The 21,594-nt window shown below is 44.4% G+C and overlaps 1 protein-coding gene across 6 annotated transcripts in view; it reads right to left on the minus strand.

Annotated features, from left to right (window-relative positions):
• KALRN (kalirin RhoGEF kinase) overlaps window positions 1-21,594 on the minus strand; it is a 683,571-nt gene that overhangs the window by 361,082 nt on the left and 300,895 nt on the right. For all 6 annotated transcript variants that reach the window (XM_055084868.1, XM_055084895.1, XM_055084874.1 and 3 more), the window contains exon 10: window positions 11,955-12,077. In XM_055084868.1, the coding sequence (XP_054940843.1) occupies window positions 11,955-12,077 (123 nt within the window). The remainder of the gene's footprint in view (window positions 1-11,954; window positions 12,078-21,594) is intronic.

Below are 21,594 nucleotides of genomic sequence, written 5' to 3' on the forward strand. Positions count from 1 at the left end.
TTTTTTTTTTTTTTTTTTTTTGTGGTATGCGGGCCTCCCTCTGTTGTGGCCTCTCCCGTTGCGGAGCACAGGCTCCGGACGCGCAGGCTCCGGGGCACGTGGGATCCTCCCAGCCCGGGGCGCGAACCCGGTTCCCCTGCATCGGCAGGCGGACGCGCAACCACTGCGCCACCAGGGAAGCCCCAAATACTTTTCAAAATGTTTTTATCCAGGAGAAATATTTTCATTGTGGAATTTGCATACGTCCCCCCCAAATGCAAATCCATCACTTGCTCCCTCTTACTTTCAGCTTAGACAGTGCTGGCTTCCAGGGCCCACCCTGCGGGCACAGTGTCACAGAAATGAAAGGAAGACGGAAGAGAAAGGAAGTCAATCTGGTTTCTCTTAATCTGAGCAGGTTGACCCGTGTTGAAATTAATTCTTGGAAGACATGGTAATACATGGTTTGCTTTCAGAATCAGTACCAGCAGATGAGGAAGCTTTCCTCTGGAACAGCTTTCCTTATTTCCTTTCTAAACCATGTCAGTGCTCTCTGAGAGTCAGCAACTTTATTCTTCCCACCAGTGTGTTATTTTCACTGTGCAAGGTAAATAGGTTGACACCTTGTGAAACTAGTGGCCACATTCTTGGGACCCCTGTGAGCAGGCCCACTGAATCAGAGAATCCTTTAGAAGGGAGAGTGCTCTCACTCAGTGCCCAGACTCTCTCCCCTTCCTTCCCCTTTTCTGAGGCCTTAGGGCAAGTTCAGCTTCAGTCTCATGACAGGAATGGAATCACACGTCTTACCAACAGACTAGTCCTTCATATCAGGTCCCACTGGCAGCTAATCCAGCCCTGCCCTGGTGCCCACATTTGATAATTAGACTTTTATCCCTATCCCTTCCTTACCTGGAACCCTGCCTCTGATTTGCAGTCCAGTAACTGAAGCCTGCTATCTGTTAAGAGTCTTCTCAATGTAAACCACTGATCCTCTTCCTTGCATCTCTGAATACATTGGCTCTTGGATGCCCAGTAGTGGGTATCCCCTACCTACCACCCCAAGGCAGGATGCACCATTACTCTATTGCCTTTCCTTGGTCCTGACTGGTCAAATTGGATGGACCCCTCTTCCACATGCTTAACCCAAGGGCCAAGCTTAGTTCCTGTAGCTGATCTTTCCACTTGGCACCTGGCCCATCTCAAAGGACAAGCCTACTCTTTCCAACATAGTTAGGCAGACCACACCATGCTGAGGCTTGGGAGATGACAGCATGGTACTTGATAACCTATCCTGGAAGAGAGTGAGGCTTAGAGGTATCCCATCACCACCACTCCCAAGGTCACCACTACTGCCACTGAGGTCACCATTCACCAGGCACCTCCCATGAAACAAATTCTCTATTAGGCACATTCTACATGTTATTTCTAACCCTCACATCACTCTGTGGGGGAGGTGTCACCGTCTCTATTTTAGAGAGGACACTGAGGGTCAGGGAAATTGACTGTCACTGGGCCCAAGGCCAACAAAAGGAAAGAACAGATTGACTGCAAATGCTACACTTTTCTTCACTGTATCATATGTCCAAATAGAGGGAAATTGGAACTGAGAGGGATGTCTCAAACAGGCTTGTGGAGCTATCAAGGGAGATGTGTTCTGGAAACAAGGAGGTTTCATTAATGATAGCCTGACCTTAGCAAAAGGTAAAAAGAAAGAGACAAAATAGGACTTCCCTGGTGGAGCAGTGGTTAAGAATCCGCCTGCCAATGCAGGGGACCCAGATTCGATCCCTGGTCTGGGAAGAGCCCACATGCCGCAGAGCAACTAAGCCTGTGTGCCACAACTACTGAGCCCGTGCTCTAGAGCCCGTGAGCCACAACTACTGAAGCCCGCGCGCCTAGAGCCCGTGCTCCGCAACAAGAGGAGCCACCGCAATGAGAAGCCCATGCACCACAATGAAGAGCAGCCCCTGCTCACCACAGCTAGACAAAGCCCATGTGCAGCAACCAAGACCCAATGCAGCCAAAAATAAATACATTAATTTAAAAAAAAAAAAGAAAGACAAAATAATATTCTGGGCTGGGCCAAGTATAGTCCACTTTGTGCTAGAAAATGGAAATGAAGACTCAGGCTAGATACTGGCCAAGTTAATTGTTAAACAGGACAAGCGCCAGCAGAGAACAGAGCCAGCTGTCACCAATAGTGGGTACACGTGTTTCATATAAGGCAGAGGATGGGTAGAGAAAGATGAGAGGCAGTCATAGGATTCCCAGAGCCCTGAGGTCACACAGAGCTTTTAGATGAAGAAGATGTCATAGAGGGTCATAAAGGTGACCCTGGAGTCCAAGGGAATTATTAGGCACAAGGAGGGAAAGACTGTCACTCAGCAGTCCTGTGGCCACAGTGCTAACACATAGTTGCCTGAGGGGCTACCTGGATCCACATATAGAAAGAGGATTAGGAACTGGTTCTGGGGTGAAACTGAGGACACTGCCAGGCCCAATCCCAGAGACATCCAAAGCTTTTGTGAATCAAGAGACTCTGTGGCAAAGGAGTTGAGAGCCTGGGCTCTGGAGCCAGACTACTGGGTTTGAATCCCAGTTCCACCCCTTACTAGCTTTGCCACCTTGAGCTATTATTTCACCTCTTTGCCTCCGACTCCTTATCTGTAAGTGGGAATATCAATACCTAACTCATGGGATGTTATAAGAATGAAGCAAACAGTGTCTGGCACATAGAAAGTATTCAGTAAGTGTTATTGTTATTATCATTACTGCTGTTGTTATTAGGATCTCCTCAACAGGGAGAAGGAAAACATGTCTATCAGTGAACACGACTGACTGAATCAGAAGTATGACTAGAGTTGCCTTGGACTCAAATCAATATACTTAACATAAAATCGGTATACTTCTTTTGTCTAATTTACCTTTTCTTTTGTTGTTGCCTTTAAGATCCCCTTGAAAAGAACCAATCTTATTCATCTCCAACACGGGAGAATTTTTGAAAGGGAAAAAGAACTTCGTCACATTTCAACTAACAGAGGGAGAGGGTTAAAGCCTCCCTAGCGGTCAGGCACAGGGCGATGATAACTATCTCAGCCGGAAAATCATGGAAACTTAGTGAGGCTGGGGAAATGAACTGAGTAAGGATTACCATGCCCTCTTGTCAAAATTGGTTTCCTATGAAACCAATTCACAGGAAATAATTTCATCTGAAATCATGTTTTAGGTTTTTTTTTGTTTTCAGTTAAAAAAAATATGGAAGAGTCCAAAGAACTCAATCAAAATTTGGCTCCAAAGATGCTTCTTCCCAAGTGCCAGATCCTGGACTGGGGCTGTCCATGCTAACTCCAGCTCAGGGCAATCCTACTAATTCTGTGAAGATGGCTCTCAGTTAGGTCCCAGGTTATATGTTCCTGGGGCCTGTGTTTTTATGAATATTCATCTAATCTACCTCTCTTCCATTTATCATTCTTAGAGTTGGAAAGGACCTTAGACATCACCTGGCCTGATATCCACCCAACAAAGGAATGAATACCATTCATTCCTTTACTTTTCAAGCACCAATTGCATGTTAGGCTCACCATGCTAGGCATTGGGATAAAAAGGCTAACAAAATAAAATTCCTGCTCTAAGGAAGGTCATAGCTGGGGAGTGAGGCCATCATAAAATTGATTATGACACTGCATGATAACTACCATGATGGCGATGTAACCAGAAAAAGTGGATGCCTTAGAAAAGGGGTATTCAATCCAAGCCATGGAGGCCGCTGAAGGCTTCCTGAAGAGGCGATACTTGAGATGAGTGTTCAAAGATGCACAGAAGTTGGTCGAGGTAGTCAAACTTAAAGAGTTGGGAAGGATTAAAGAGGAGACAGCACTGAGACTTGAGAGCATGACATGTTCAGGTAAACTCTGGGAGACAGGACTATCGAGTGGGGTAGAGGGAGCACAGGAGGGATAAAAGGTAAAACCAGAGAAGTCAGCAGCCAGGTCATTAAAGGTTTATAATATCAAGAGTGTGACCTTTATCCCAATGGGACAACACCTATGAGTTCCATAACAAATGGAGTAGCATGATGAGATGTGCATTTTAGGAAAACCACTCTGGTAGCAATTTGGGCATGGATTTAAGGAGACCATGACTAGAGTCAGGGAAAACAGGAGGATATTGCACTAATCCAATCAAGAGATAATGCGACTCTGCTCTAGGGCAGTGGCAATGAAGATGGGAGGAAAGGGACATATTAAAGACATAGAATCAGTAGGACTTTGTGAAGGGCTCATGAGGGGTGAGAGTTAAGAATGATTCCCAAGTTTCTGGCTCAAGCAGGTGGTTGGTGCTCTTCACCAGCACGGGGAATACAGGGGGAAGAGCACACCTGGAAGGGGAAGGAGATGATCAAATAAATTTTGGACACATTGGGTTTGAGAACCCTCTGGAAAGTCAAAGTGGAAGTGTCCAGAAAGCCAGTGTGTTTTCGAGCAGGAAGCACAGGGGTAAGATCAGAGATGAGACACAGATTTGGAAGCCATCAGAGTAGGGGGGCAGCTGAGGGTGGCAAAGAGTATAAAATCATGCAGTATAAAATCATAAAATGAGAAGACAAGGTCTGGGGAACAAATCCTGGGGAAAAAGGAGAAAAGTCTAAGAAGGACCAGTCAGAAAGACACAAAGAAACCAAGAGAGCCAGATGTCATGGCAGGCTGAGGACAAGTGAATTTAAAAAGGAGGAAGTGGTTGACAGGGTCAAACGCTTCAGGAAGACCAATTAATATCTGAAAAATATCCTTTGGATTTAACAAACAAAAAGAAACATTCAGGTGGAGACTTTGGTAAGATTAACCTCTGTTGGCCAGAGAGAATAGAAGCCTAATGGCAGAGGTCAAAAATCTAGGAGGTAAGGAAGTAAGGGCAGATGCAAATATAAACTGTTCTCTCAAGAACTTGGGCTTTCAAGGGGAGGAGAAACAGGGTCCAGAAAAGGTAGCCTTGGTTTCTTTTTATTTATTTGTTTGTTTTTAGCTTTTTACATATCCTAGGGAAAAAAGGGTTGCCTCTGCTGGAAAACCTCCCATGATGAGAAGCACACTACATCACAAGATATTTCATTCTGGTTTTGGACAGCTCATAAAAAAGCAACCGTGTGTTACAAATGATACGTGAATTAAACTAAAATTAGCTTCACTGTACTTTCCACCCTATCTCTTCTATAGGAACCTTTCAACTATCAAACCTACCTCCCCTTCCATAAAAAAAATTATTTACTCTGAATTGGACATATCCAGTTACTTCAACTTCACTATCTTGGCAGCCTTCCAACAATTACAGCATAGTTTGTCAATATCCTTTTGAAAATACATTTTCTAGAATTAGACACAGTATTCTATATGTGATCTAAACAGTATATAGAGAAATCCTTATTTCTCTGGCTTAGAGATTACATTTTAATTTGCATCATCACTCAGAAGTCTTTACTATTCTCCTTTGTTCTAAGAGCAATGTCTATACCCTTTTATCTAAAAGTCAAGGTTCTCGAGAGAGTCTAGACATAACCTATACTCTTTTGAGCTTTTCTACAATGATCCGCTCTCTACATTGCAGAACACTTTGCTCTCATCTACTTATTGATGTTTTATTTATGGTGTCACAGAATTTACAGGAGATGCCAGGAAATTTGAGGGCTCTGATAACCACCATAGTTTTCCTTGAGTCAGAACTGAAATTATATCAGAATTTCCCATATCCTCCATCTGATGGAGGATATTATGGTCCTCTCCAGTCACAATCATGGCTTTTTGTTTGCTTTCCTTTAATCTCTATTATGTCTCCATATTGTTTACTACCCTCAGGTTTGTAGATCTCATATAGATGAGAACCTTTCTTATATATCCTCACCCCTCTTATTAAACGAGTCCTTTGAACAGACAATCATCTTCAATTGCCATTTTTTACTTACGAGCTCAATACCCTAAAATCTCAGGAATATTTATATTTATCTTCTTGTGTTAAAGTTTAAGTACCTTACTTGTTACACATGCCTTTTGTTGATATATAGATAAGGCTATAAATATTGTTTGCAATCTGTATTCTTGGTATTTTTCTTTAACCTAAGTTGACCTAAGGGCATTTCCTTCAGAAGATGCTTCTTTCTGTGTCACCCGTGGGCCTCACATGTCTGCTTTTGGCTTTACTGGGGTAATTTTCTCCTTCTACTTCAAAATTCGCTTAAATCCTTCTAGACAGATCAACAAGGTTTCCTGCCAAAGCACATCCTTCCCAATCTTTACAAGATGCACTCTGCCCCTTGCCAGACGTCCATCATCCTGGCTCCGTAGGATATAGTCCAGAAGACTTTTTAAAACACCGTCTACACAAGTAGCCATTTGTTTCTCAGCCTCCCTTCTTTTCCACAGTCACTACCATCACACGGAACAAGAGGTAAATACACCACTTGTGCTTTCGAATCTTTCAGTGTGCTACCCAGAACTTTAAAGTCGTTAGGAATACAGTCCCAGTTTCTTCTGAGTTTGCCACTTGTTCCACACAGGAAGCAACAAAAGCGGGGGGACAATTCATAATCTTGATAAGAAGTTCTTGGCAGGCTTTCTATAATATCTTGGATATTGGCTCTGACCCCTTCTCAATTTTCCACATCAAGTGTATACAACGTGACCTTCAAAACCCTTGTTTGGGAATTAACCACCATATAAAACATCTTTCTTCTTCCTGACAGTGGTCACAAGACCCCTCCCATCAGCTCATGCCAGTAACTTCTCCCTAGTGCTTTGTGGAAGGAATGTCCTGAGTCCACCCCAACGGGAATAGTGCCAGGAAAGATCCAAAGGGTAAGACTGTCCTTCATTTCTCTGCCATTTCACATTCTTCCACTTGCCCACTTCATGACATTAATTTATCAACATTTTCCTGGCTTTCTATCTTTTTTCATCCTGCCTAAGAACCTTTCATCATCTCTAAGAAACTGGGGAGGGTAGAAGACACAAGAGGGAGGCGATATGGGGATGTATGTATATGTATAGCTGATTCACTCTGTTATACAGCAGCAACCAGCACACCATTGTAAAGCAATTATACTCCAATAAAGATGTTAAAAAAAATAAAAAATAGAATATGAAAAAAGAAACTGGAGTGTGGAAAAGTACCTGTTTAATCTCTCCCCCCTCTCCCTTCTGCTTGCATTTGCAGCTGCTATACTTGGTCACCATCTCAGGCGTGAAAAGAAAGATGTAACTTACTCCAAAGGTCACTACACTACTGCAAGTCAGGTGTTTTTTTTGGATCACCAAATGAACTAAGGGTTTATCTTGGTTTCACTAGATGCACTCCTTGAAAACCTTAAAAGAGTAAAGATTATGTCTCCTCTCTTATTGTGGGACTTCCTAGAGGTTTAGAATACTCTGGCTGCATGTTTTTCATTAGACTGTGAGTTCCTCAAGACAGAAACTGCATCTCTTTCATTTTCCATGGTGCCCAACACAGAGACTTGATGGGAAATGGAAACTGAATGAACTGTCCAACTCTGTGGGCAGAGGCTTTCCATCTCTATGGATTACCCTATTCTAGTCACCCTTCGTACTCTGGTAGGTTAGCTGATTAGACTTTGAATATCTTTAATGGGCAAGGTCACTGATGGGTCCACTAAAATGTTTCCCTTCCATTTTTGCCTATTTTGTCCCCAAGGCTCAGAATGAGTTTTTTTTTCTTTTAATGTATTCTATTCAAGTTTGAAGAAAAAGCAAGAGTCAGCTAGAGAAATAACTAACTAGAGATTACTGAATGAAGTACTTAATTGTGCCCGTGTTTTTGTATTTCTTTAAACCTTTCTTCGGATGGTCTGTTCTTTCAAAAATGTTACACTGATGCTTAGCTGCTTAAATGTGACTTGGTGCTTTGAGATTTTAAATAATATATATTTGAATGTAAATGCTTGCTATTTTGACTAAACTAGCTTACAGAGAGTCTGGCATTTCAGATGAGGTCATAAAGCAGACCAATAACAGCAGGCACAGCTGCTCTCTAAACCACAGGCACTTGAGTACTCCCCTACTGAGTCACAGAAAATATCTCAGGACAAAATGTCAGTACCACTGCCCACTCTACCTCTTGGGCAGATATGGATGCATCTATCCCCTGAAAGCTATGCTCTTAGGGGTAGCAATTCCATCCCTATGCCTGTTCATACTCCCAATGACAGCTAACACGCAACATACACACACACACTATATATATATTATATATATATGTATATATGTATATATAAGTAATACGTGTTTTTAAAATATCTGATTTATGCTATGGCCTGAGTCATTTGATGAATTTATAGGCAACTCGAGTCAAGTATCTATCTGGAGCAGGAGGGGTTCCCACTGGTCCCCAGCTCTTCTATTTGAGCATGGACAATCTCAGCAGCTTAGACTAGAAAGACCTGTAGAGACAGCCCCTTGGTGCATCCCCTGGCCCTGGCTCCTCACCACCTGCCTGTCAGGCTGTCATGACTGAGGCTCCTTTCCTCACGCAGCTCGGCTTCTACGTAGGCTATTCAAAGAGTGCCATCTGCAGGATGAAGGGAGGATCATAAATATTTATTCATTTCCTTCAAATGATAGTTGAAGAATTGAAAACGTGTTCAAGAGCTACTCAACACAAGATTTAAGTTAAAGTTTAATGACAGATAATGAATTGCTACATTCATTCTTCACAGGTATCATTTGTATTTATTTTAATGACTGCCTTAAATGTCTTTACTCCAAAGAGTAACCAATGGTGAGAATCAAAGGTGCCCCCACTATCCCAAGAGTAGAGAGGTGTTCGTTCAGGGCCTTTATGCTGCCCCTGGACCCCTCCCCACAGGTAGCCATTTCTCTACTCTTCCCTGCAGAAGGGCACATGTCCAGCGGTGACAGATGAAACAGCTCTCTTCCTACTTTGACTCAAGACAATTTTTAAAATCTGAATGCAGAGAATGGGAGCTCAGAGTTCCCTTGTCATACCAGCCTCAGGTCGAAGAATCATAAAATCACAAAGCTGAAAGAGGCTCCTTCACTGAATCATGACCCTGTGTAGTGCTGCTGACCAGCGGCCCCCCGTCTCCTACTTCACCCCATGTGTGATGCCCTTCCTGACCGTATCTCCTAAGCAGCAGCCCACAACAACCAGGAACAGGTTTCTAATTCTTTCACTGTGTGTCACTGATCTCTGACTAACTCAAGAATTATCCAATTCCTGACTAAATTCACTTCTCTCCTCCCAGTGGCCCTCACCTAGTGAGGAGAGAAGCAAGAAAAAGAGCGCCCTTTCCTGCCTGGGTTGCCCCCTTTCTCAGTACCTGAGCGTAATGGTCACACTGCACAGAAAAAAGCAGGGCTGAGGCAGGTGGCTGCTGACCACCCTTGGCCATGGTTGGAGGTGGTTTTCCTATGTGGACTACCAATTCCAGGATGCTAGGCAGCTCCACTGCCCACACCCTTCCCCAGAATAGGGATGAGGGAACAAGACAGGATTCATCTCCAGACTACGAGACCCATCTCTAGACGCCTATTTGCAGGAGAATGATGCAGTGATCTCATGGCCCTTCACTGAGGTGTTCCCTTTGTGGTCTGCATCCTCCTAAATGCAGGAGCCTTTTGGAAGGTACACTCTCTCTTCTCTCTCATAAAGACACAGTCTTATCAGGAAGCAGAGGCAGAGACAAGTGGATTATATCAAAAGATTACTCATTGGCAGGACCAGGGAAAATAATGCCTGTGCCAGGGGAAGCCTCCCCTACCCCATTCTTGCTCTGTGTCCTGTACTTTCCATGAAGACACTGGCAAAGAATTTTACACCCAATTCCTCCACCTCAGTAAGGAGGGACAGCATGGGGTTAGGGCAAGAACACGAGTCTGGATTCACACCTGGGTTGAAATCCCCACAGAACCACCGAGAAACTAGATGACAAAGGCACTGAAGGGCTTTCTGATCCTTAGCGTCATCTTCTATACAACAAGGCTGATACTGTCTATTGTTCAGGGTTGGTGGGAGATAAAACACCTAATAGGCCCATAAGCTCTCAAAACTGTGTCCATTCTTTCTTTAGTATGAATTTAAGTTAATGTGTCTCTGGCACTAACTGAAAGGCATTGTCCCATGGGAAGGGCATATCAGGCACCAGCGAGAAGGTGGAGGAGCAACTGGGAGAAATGAGGTTGAGGTTGGGGAGGCCACGAGGCTTGTTTGGTTGTAACAACACACAAAAATGACAGCCCCCTCATGGGCCTGTGACCACAGCTGGCATTGCCTATGAGGCCACAGCAGTAAGAGAGCAAGGAGGAGTGGGCTGGATCAGGGTGGTGGGTGGCTCTGGGGATGTCCTCCCCAAGTGAGGAGGGCTGAACCACAGGACAGCCAAAAGGCAGGGGCCCCAAAGCTATGGGATGGTTCTATTCCAACATGGTCCTAGGTACCACAATGCCCACTCTCAGCAGGCAGGAAGGCTGGACGATCCTCTTCCATCCTTTGCCCCCTAACAGACTGGACAGGCACCAGAATGCCTGGCCACCCAGATATTTTGGATCTGTAATACATCTTGTCCACCAGAGGCACATTGGGCCTGTGTCTGTATCATATTGGCATAGTCCAGCTCATGCTGTAAAAGATCCTTTGTGTGGCTATGAGGCTGGTTTTTGTTCTTGTGGTGGTGGTACTTGTGGTCGTGGTAAAATAAATGTAACAGAAAACTTAAAAGTTCGGGGGCACTGAGTCACACTGTTGTGCAACCATCACCACCATCCATCTCCAAAAATCTCTACCTTGCAAAACTGAAACTCTGCACCCACTAAATAATAACTCCCCATCAGCACTTGGCAACCACCCTTCTACCTTCTATCTCCATAAATTTGACAATTTTAGGTACTTCATGTAAGTGGACTCATATGATATTTGTCCTTTTGTGACTGACATTTCACATAGCATAGTATCTTCAAGGTTCATCCATGCTGTAGCATGTGTCATATACTTCCTTACTTTTTAAGACCAAATAATATTCCATTATATGTATATATCATATTTGGTTTATCTATTCATCTGTCAATGGACACTTAGGTTGCTTCCACCTTTTGGTTACTGTGAAAAATGCTGCTTGAACATGGGTGTACAAATATCTTTTCGCATCCTTGCTTTTAATTCTTTTGCGTATATACTCAGAAGTAGGATTGCTAAATCATATGGTAATTCTATGCTTAATTTTTTGAGGAACTGCCATACTGTTTTAAACAGTGGCTGCACCATTTTACATTCCAACCAACAGTGCACAGAGATTCCCTATGAGGTTTTCTTTATCCCATAGGTTGGGTCTCATCCACCTGCCTCCGCAGGTTCAGGTCTCTGCTGACACGGTCTCTTTGGCTCCGTCAGGCCTCTCACCCTCCAGCATCCCTTGCAGCTCCCCTAGGGATGGGGAGCAGCCCTGGTCCGCTCCCACTACTTCTTGTCCGCCAGCAGATTCCTTTGGCTCTTGGCAGGCCCTCTCCTTTCACACCCATAGCTCATATCTGTCTGGGGCTGGTCGCCTCCCCGGGTGAGGTTGGGGCTCTGGACAATGCCCAGCAGGACTCCCCCACTGAGGGCTGCCTATGTAACGGAATCAGAGCCAGCCCTGGCTAAAGCCGTGATGTGGCAAACTCTAGCTTTGTCACCCTCACTACTCCGGCAGCATCCACCTCTCCATCCCTTAGTGATACCTTTCCCAGCTGGCCCTTCCCTGCCTTACTCATTCTACTGCAACTGATCACAGTTGACAAAATACTAATTTACCACTCACCTAGTGATCCTAGAGCAGACAAGGGTCTCCTTGCATCAGGCGAGAAGGCAGCCCAGAAGCCATGGGCTATCCACCCAACGTGCCCCACCAAACACCAAAGCCACAGGCCTGGTCTCCCTCACTGCTCCACACACACATACAACCATACACAGCATCTCACCTGAGCCACCTCTTCAAAGTCATCGTGCCTCTTCTGCAGGGCCCGGGCTCGATGCAAAGACTTCCCGACCCCTGTGTGCTTGCTGAGAAAGGCCTCGCCGTGGTTTTCAATCCAGTCTAACACCTAGTCAGAGAAGGAAGACAGAAACAATGACTTCTTGGCAAAAGACACGTGACAACATGTGTGACTGCTAGGCTATTAGAGTCCCCGTCCCAATCAGAAAGCAGCAGTCCAGGTGTAAATGCTCAATCCACAGTGGACACAGGGATTTCATTACTGTCATGGGCAATACGACAATCCCACCCTTAACTAAGTTCAGCTCTTCCTCTTTGATCTCCAGAATACCCCCTCATCACTTTCTCAGTTTTCTCAGCCTTAATTAGCCCATTATTTTAAACAAGTTACACAGACCGCCAGGCACAGTTTTTAACTCTCTCACTACTTTGACTCCAACCATACAAAGTCAGACACATTTGCAGGAAATTAGGCAGTGTCAGGTCAGGGCAGTTCCTTGGCACTCACTCCACCATAAAAATGCTCATGGCAGTGGCATCAAGTCATGGGGATCCTACCTCATTGTTCTCCTGGGACTCCCTTCCTAATCTTGGGAGTAAAGTCCAGAGTAGTCAGTCCCTAACTGGAGCTACGCTCAAGAGAGCTGATCACCAGGACAACTGCCCTCTCTGGCTTCTTTCCACCTTTCTCCTCCAGTCAACAACAACCAACCCACCAACCAACAAAATAAAGTAAGGTCTTTAGTATCTATGATGCTCTTGGGTAGCAGTAGAGACTCCATGTTCTCCAGGCTTAAGGTCTAGTGATTTGGCCTCATGACATTTTCCTCGGAGTTGTGAGAAGCTAGAAAAGAGGTGGCTGGGGCAGTAGAGGGATGAGTGAGGGGATGCTTAGAAGGTGGGAAAATATGTTGTCCTGAGGGGTACTTGATGGGGGAGTGGAAAGCTCTTAGTAAAAGCCTTGAAATGTAGGGAGGATCAAAGCCTTTAGCCCATTTTGCATTTGCCCACATAACCCAACAAAAATGTGTGCCTCCCAGGGAGAAGGGAAGCAGTTCATTTGGGCCCTGAGGAGTTGGCACTCACTAAATCAGATGGCCACAACTGAATCAGAATTACAGCACAGACACACCTGTTGCAGATCCTGCCAAGACTCAACTAAGTCCACTCTATTCCTACTATAGTAAACGTCAACTAAACATTTGATTAATGAGGTACTAGCTTTCTCAGATTGTAGAATGACTTTTGGGAAAATGATTTAGATGAACTAGCCCTGTTTAAAGGGGCATTTTCATTCTGTTTTTTTCTATAGATTGCCCTGCGGCAAGCAGAGAGACCAAATCATTGCCTGGACTGCAGACGTAAGAGTTCTGTTTCTACGGAATTTAGCCTTTGGCTTCACTTCCTCTGACATTTGAGATAAATTTATGCCTGCAATTGTACAAAGTATGGAAGCTTTCAAAGTCTTAGGTGGCAGTATCATAAAGCCATACCAAGATGGTATTGGTTAGAGAAATGCACATATGAATATAAAAATGAGGCTTAACAAAAATGCACGGTACAAAGCCAGGTCAGGTAATCGTCCACTAAAATGAAGGAAAAAAGAAGGCTTTTGCAAAAATGACTTTATCTAAACATTAGTGTAAAGATTTTAAGCACTTTAGCATCAAGGATTTACTATATAACACATGGAACTATATTCAATATCTTGTAATAACCAGTAATGGAAAATAATCTGAAAAAATATATATATAACTGAATCACTTTGCTGTACACCTGAAATCAACTATACTTCAATTTTAAAAAGATTTTAAACACTAACAAATTCTGGCAATATTTTTTTTAATATTCTGGAGGCACATCTGTAAAAAGAAATTGCAATAGTAAATGAACTGAATTTTTACCTTTTGCAAACTCTGAAAGGCAGCACTGAAAGGAAGTTTAGATATTCTTTTCTTAGAATAAAGAAGAGCCTACTTTTCTCTTGAGTTACTTATGGTGATATTTCAGCAACAAAAGTCAAGAGAGTGTATTTTTACTTGATTTGCCACAATTTGATCCCATTCTATACCGGACAGGGATGATGGGTGTCAGCATGCAAGGTCAAAGACAAACATTTCTAGTCACAAAGTTTCTCATATATTGTGTACCATGGGTAGCGTAGTTTTATAATTTTTATGCATATTTAAACTTTTATTAATCCCCTTTTGAGAATGAATTGAAGCTTGGAGATAATTTTTATATACAAAGGAGCAGTCTTATAGCTTTTCATGAGTGCTTTGGAATTTATGACGCATTTTCAGGTTACAATTTTTTTAAAAAAATTTGTTTTGAGCAGTTAAGTGTGACTTGCTTGTCTGGCACTTTTTTTCATGAATTTTATTTTATTCCTTTTCATTTTTAATCTCTAGCTTTAATAAATATTCTAAATAATATTCTAAAGCAAATTGGTTAGAGAGAAATGTTTTTCATCTACTAGTTCACAAATGTTAGCTTTTATACTCCCTGGGAGTGCTTTCACAACTTTTAAACTTTTTTTAAAAAGCAATTTGTTTACTGTTTATTTTGCTTTCTTTAAAATGTCAATTAGTTCTCAGTTAGTGACACTTAGTTTACTTAATCAGCTCTAAAATAATCACTTAAAAATCTATTTCATATTTGAGAGGCTTTTACTTAGTTTAAACATAACTTTGCTCTGTGATGTTACATTGCCTCCATTTAGTACAGCTTCTGCCATTAGAACTGGAGCTGTGGGGAAAACACATGCAACCTCAATGCGGGGTCAGAGACTGCAGGAAAATCAATTTAACAAAACAAAAGCAAATGATTTAGGATGTGAACAAGATTACTTTAGTAATATATAGAGACGGAAAAAGCATCTGAGGACAGAGAAACGGAATCAGTATATGATGCACTGTTCAAAATGTTGATTTCTGACAATTTTGTTTCAGAGAGTTCTTTTAGAGCCAGCATGGCCTGGTACAAATATTTAGGCCATATGCTCTCTTGACCTTTGATTTCATGGCTCCCAAACCTGGGAATACAATCCAGCTTCCTACATGGACTGCACAGCAGAGAAATGTGCTTCTGAACAGACACCAGCGGTGCCTGACAATTACGTGACACACTGTAAATTAATGTGCAGCATCGGAAGTCTGGGGAGTCCCAGAATCTGAACATCACTGGTTGAAGAATAAATTGAGTTTCTACCCTTACCCTGGACCCTATCAAAATGTAAGCACCCATCAAGGTACCCCGTATTAGCTAGTCCCTATGTAATTTCTCTCATCTACAAGATCTTATTTAAAATAGTCAATTATCAGTTGTAGTTAGGATAGTACAGGATGATAGTTAATCATACCTATTGATGGCTTTGAATTGGTATTTAAGTGTTTCCAACAATAGGAGGTTTTTTCCTTTTGTTTTTGTCTGAAGGAAGAGTCTTAAGGATGCAGAGAAGCACGTGTGGGCTACGACTATTCACATATTCAAATAGATATTTATTATTAGCCTTATGGTGGCCTAGCGCCAGGCACTAGGACAGCCCAGCGTGCAGGATTAAACAAGGCAGGCTCGGCCCTGACTCCAGGAACTCAGTCTAGGTGGGTAACGAGCACTAGATAAGAAATCACACAATTCATCACTAATTGCAAGGGTGAAAAGTGCCAACGGCCAGCAGCGAAGCCCACTCTGAAGAAGTGAGGCCTGAGAGACAGTAGGACTTAACCAAATTAGGAATTGAAAAGATCAGCATGGTTTGAGTAGGTGTAAGTAGGAAATGCACCCCGAGGCGGCAGGCACCAGGTAGAGCTGAGCCCTGGTGTGCCGAGTCTGACTTCAGTGTTAGCCTAAGAGCCACTGAAGGGCTGAAGGAGGAGAAAGACACCATCAGGTCTGCATTTAAAAATTATTGCTCTGACTGCCTTGTGGAGAATCAGTTGTTGGAAGACAGGAACAGAGGTAGGAAAACAGGAGGTTCCTGCGGAAATCCTGACAAGAGGCAATGGTAGCTCAGGTGAGGCCAGTGGCAGTGTCCATGGAGAGTCAGGTTTCAGTAATATTTAGGGGAGAGAACAGCCAGGATTTGGTGATGGGGCCTGGGGGTGATGCAGAGGCAGGTGGAAGCCTGACCCCCAGGAAGAGGAACTTGTCACTGGTACAGAAGCAAGTGAGTCACAAGGGATAGCACAAAGATGACAGATTTTTTTTGTTAAGTTTTCTTTCAATTTTCATACTCACGCTCTGGTTTTGATAAATGACAGGTGTGCCTCTGAAATTGAGTGGGAAGTAGCACCCAGTGATAGTTGTCAATCTCATTCTGGCAAGATGTGCCTTTAATTTCAAAGGAGTAATTTTATACACTAAGGCTTAAAAATAAATTATGAATTTCTAATATAGCCAGATCCTAAAGATAAAAAAAAAGTTAGGGACACAAAATCCACCTGAAGAACATAAATTAGGCTTACATGGAGTTAAACCTTGCATTTTTGAAGGCATTTCACTGGGGTATAGTTTTTGAGGGGCCCCTTAACCTGACATGCAAAGTCCTCTGCGACAGGTCCACCCCTCCCAACCCCACCTCCAATGAGTTCCTGCCCCACCTCTCAACACCCCCCAAAACTGCTTCTCACCTCCTGAGTTTTGTTCTTGCTATTTTTCACTTCACTTGAAATGTCCATCTCTTTTTTCTCCCTATATCCACTTCCCAGGCTCCTTCTTACTCATCTTTAAAGTGCCATCTCAAACTCTAGTTTTGGAAAGCCTTTTCTCTTTAACAATCCACTCAGGCTGGGGTGGTGTCACTCTTCTCTGTTCTGTTCAAACCATAATTATTGCCCACAGGCTGGTCTCTCCCACTAGACTCTGACCTCCCTGTGATCCCTGGACACAGCATGGTACTCAGCACAGAGGGGTTTGCGAGAGATATGTTGAACTCAACTCAACTCAAAACTCATTGCCTCAACACACAACTTTGGGGTGAATGTCTCCAGCTCCGTACTCCCTAGATAGGTAACTCTTAGTACCTCTCACAGCCTGCATTCAAAGTTCTCCCTTTGTGTGTATCCACCCTCTCTCCACTGCCCCACTTGGCAGGTAGGTAGCTCCCGAAGAAGTATGGGGTTTTCACCACTGTATCCTGCCCTTTCATCCCTCGCCTGCCCCCAGTGTCCCCATCAGCACCGCACACTCAGAAGATACTCAATGAATGTTTATAGCCATGAGTTGTCAAGTGCAAATACGGCTGCCTACTGTCTTGGGAGAAGCTGTGCCAGCGCATTCAGCAGGAGGCCTGATCTTTGCCCCATCACTGGAAACAACAGCCCTGGTCAGCCTGGGACTTCTCCCCACGAAGGCAGGCAGGCAGTCTTGCAAGCAACGTGTAAAGCTCTTTCTCCTTTCTCATGCCCCAACTTTTCAACCGGAATTAGTCCTTTCCCAGAACAGCCTTTTCCAAGAGAGATACTCACATTCTGAACCGGATCTGGGAGCCAATCTAACAGCCATTACGCATAATTCCCTAATCACCCCCTTTCTTCCTCATCTAATTGTGTTTATTCCAACCAGCATACAATCAAGACAGAGTACTTTTCAGGGGAGGAGACAGTCCTTTCTAGCTGCTAAGGAGAAGAGAAAAGTCCTTTTGAAGAGAACTATTGATATTTTCTGAACAGTGGCCATGAATACAACTGAGTTAATGGGAGAAAATCAAGGGCCTAGCTGCTTTCTGTCCCAGGACTCTGATTTTTTGGATTCTTCTAACATCAGTTCCCCTCCTCAGAAGAAAAGGCTATGGAGGAGTCACTCTTTGTCCAGCACTAGGCCAGGGCACACGCTCACCATCTCATCTATGCTATCTCACCACAACCCTGGGATGGTGAGAGTTATTATCCCCATGTTTGGATGAAGAAAATGAGTCTCAGAGTGGTTAACTTGCCTGAGCTCACACAGCTACTAAATAGTGGAGTCAGGATTCAAACCCAAATGGTCCTGGCAGCAATGCTACCATCTGATTCCCAAATCTGATTCAAGCTTTCCCATGTGTCCCAACACTGACTTTTAGAGGAAAAGGATGCAGGCCAGAAGCATGTGTCATGCTTAGTTGTCCCTTTAATCTGGAAGAGTTCCTCAGGCTTCCCTTGACTTTCCTGCCTTTGACACTTTTAATAGTTACAGGTCTATTACTTTACAAAATGTCCCTCAGTTTGGGTTTGTCTGATGTTTCCTCATGATTGGAATCAGGAATAACACAGAAATGATTCCTGTTCTTCCCACTGCATTCTATCAGGTGGGATATAATTTGAATTTCCCCCATAACTCATGATGTTAACTTTGATCACTGGGTCAGGGTGGTGTCTTCCAGCCTTCTTCTAGAAAGTCACTCTTATTCTTTTGCGATTAATAAGTATTTGAAGGAGGTAGTTTGAGACCATGGAGGTGGCAGATGCTGTGATGTGCCACAAAGGACTTTTTACCACCCTGCTGAGAGTGTCACCAGCAGGCAGACAGCCTCGAGTGTCAGTCCCCTTTGGGGATTATTACCCTTGGCTGAAGAGAGTGGCTTTGCCCAAAGCCCCTTCTTACATTGACCTGTGCCCAGTGACAGACTCCAGAGTATAAAGACCCAGTTTTCACTCCCCAACCTGAGACAACCTTCAGAACGCCCGGTAGGGCTGGCTGAGGATTCCCTTGAGATGACACTGCAGCTCAACTTCACTCTCTGTCTAATCCTCCTTCTTCCCTTCCCTTTCTCAGGGGTTGATTCCAAGACCACCTCCTAGTAAACTTCCTCTGGGTAGCCCCCTGTGTGGACACCTCCTCAGCCTGTTTGGATTCCAATCCTCTAAGCTGGGCTGCCCTCCCTGCATGGATGCCTTCCTCCATCTGCCCAGGCTGTGACACTGCACAGCCCCTGCCCCTCGTGGATGACCTCCTTGACCTGCTCATTGTCTGCACCTATGCACCTGGCACCTACGCCAGGCCACCCTTCTCTGCTCTGCTCACCTTGCTTGGGCTCCGACACCTGCACCAGGCTGCGCCTGCACAGGGACTCCCTCCTCGCTCTGCTCTGGACCACCCTTCCTTGAGGACTCCCAGTGCTGGGGTGCCCTCCCACCAAAGCCATCCTCAGCCCACTCCACTCTGACCTCCCTGGACCACTACGGCCTTCCCACCCTGCAGAGAGACCCACCTTGCTCAGCCCCACTTAAGAGGAAGAGCCTTCCTTTTCTGGAAACACCTCTTCCTTAGCTCCTGAGACGCCATCTCACTGAGAATTCCCCCAGCTCACTGATCTCCACTGTTGTCTACTTTTCTGAATCCTCCTAGTCTTCCCAGGCTCTAAATTTTGGAATGCCTGAGGGCTCATCCCCGGACCTCTTCTTTCTCTTCTCTTACTCCCTAGATGATCTCACCCAGTTCCATGGCTTTAAATATCATCTATGTGCTGGTAATTTCCATATTCACAGTTCCAGCCCTAATTCTCTCCTGAGATTGAGACTCATGTACCCAGCTGCCTACTCTTCCTGTCCAGTTTGGTTTATAATGGGCACCTCAAGCTTAACATATCTAAAACAGAACTCTTTATTCCCTTCTGCCCCACTCCCCTCCTCTCCCAGTTTTCCTTGTGTCAGCAAAAGCACCACAATTCACCCAACTGCTTAGCTGCAAGCCTGTCTTCCTTACTCTTTCCTGTACACTGATTTCCATCAAAACCACCCTGGCCCCAGCCACCATCTTTCCTCATTCATCCGATCAGCCCTCTAGGTGGTCTTCCACCTTTTACTCTTGACACTCCCTCCACACAGTAGCCACATCTTTAAATATAACATTTCTTTCAACAAGAATCAAGTCATGACATTCCTCTTATCGAAACTCTACAACTGTTTCCTATCACACTTAGAAAATCCAAATTCTCTCCATAGCTTATAAGGCCTGATGTGATATGGACCCAGCCCGTTTCTTCAAACTGTTTACTCCTTTTCCCTCCTCCCTATTCACCAGGTACTCTGGCCATTCTCCTATTTTCATGAATGCAAGCAGCTCATTCTGGTCCCCAGGACTTTGTAGGTCCCATTTCACATGCTTGGAATCTCTTCTTAAACACACTCCATGGCTTATTCATTCAGCTCACCTGCTGTCATTCTAGCACCTATGACATATTTGTTTGTTTGAGATGGTGTTCTCTCCCTCCTGAATGTAAGCTCCACACGGGCAGGGGCTCTGTTTGGTTCACTGCTATGTTCTCAAAGAGCATCTGCTGAATAAATGAGCGAATGAACTCAACCTGATGTGAGAACTTCCTGTGTGATAAAGGTCAAAAACCATTAAAGGAAAGGGAGCTGTTTGGCAAATAGTTGTGAAATCAGAATCCCAACTCTCTGATTCCCTCCCTGGCTCTCTCTGATCCATCATCTTATTTGAAATATGTTATTAAGTTTGTGTCATAATTTGATCCATGATAAAACGGGCAAGGCGTTTTGTTGTGTTAAGTAAACTGAAGAACGGCCCCCCTCAGCTGTTACCTCCCAGCGCCCAGCCCCGACTCTGTAGAAGCCGATATTCTGAGGTCGGGAAGGAGAGTTGGCATGCCATCGGTGTCCACACGCATTTTGTTCTGTTAAAAGCTCAAGTGCGCGTGACGCGTGTGAGCGCCCAGGACAGCCATCAAATCACTGTTTCTGTCTCCTTGCACAGCACACTGAGCACTAGTTCTGAAGGGGAGCAGCTCATTCTCTGCCGGCACCACCCCATTCCCCGTCGGCTGAGACTGGAGAGCATGCGGGTACCACTTGAAACGGCCAATTACCACCAATTCATTTTCTGTCCCCTCTTTGGAACAAGTATGATCAAAATAAATGTCTTGCTATGGCAGGAAAAGCCATCATTTTTCTGAGAGGGCTCAGATGAAACTCATTAGCAGGTGTACAGACTCTCTTCCCCCTGAGAACCGCAGTCCTTTGTCCTGACAAATGTGATGCTGGGTGGAAGCCGGCTAAGAAACCAGCCACCTCCCTCCCTTGGACCCCTCCACTCCCAGGCAGCCCACACTTGTCCCTTCCCAACAGGCTGAGGTGACTGGAAATTGTCTTTGTCTTTGACATCTCGCTGAAAGCATCTCCTCACGTGGTGCCTTTGATTCCTGTTTGTGGTGTCACCACACTTTTCATCACTAAGGACTGAATCTCTCAAGTCAGAAGTTCTCAAACTTTAGACCGCTTCAGAATCACCTGGGGTTCATTCGAAAACCTAGGCACCACCTTACCCACAGATTCTGAATCAAAAAGTATACAGTAGGGTCAGATAATCTGTTCTTAACAAGACCCTACTCTGCCCAGATGATCTTAATGCCAGGGGTCTGAAACTGAGTCCCCCTAAAACGAGTTCCCCTGCCGAGTTTATGATTAACCTCTTTATCCAAAACTGTATTCCTTTTCTTGTCCTGCCCCTGTTCCCCTCAGGATTGAGGAGCATCAAAGAAAAGGGGGAACTGAAATGGAGCAGGACCTTGTGAGGTCTTCCTGGATACAAAAGCCCCTCCAAGTCCCCCGTTTGGGTTTGGCCTTCCCCAAGTTCCAAAGAGGAAGCTCATGAAGTTAGTGATTAGAACAATAGAGCCACAGGACTCC

The sequence above is a fragment of the Physeter macrocephalus genome, chromosome 1 (genome assembly GCF_002837175.3).
Source record: "Physeter macrocephalus isolate SW-GA chromosome 1, ASM283717v5, whole genome shotgun sequence".
Taxonomy (NCBI): domain Eukaryota; kingdom Metazoa; phylum Chordata; class Mammalia; order Artiodactyla; family Physeteridae; genus Physeter; species Physeter macrocephalus.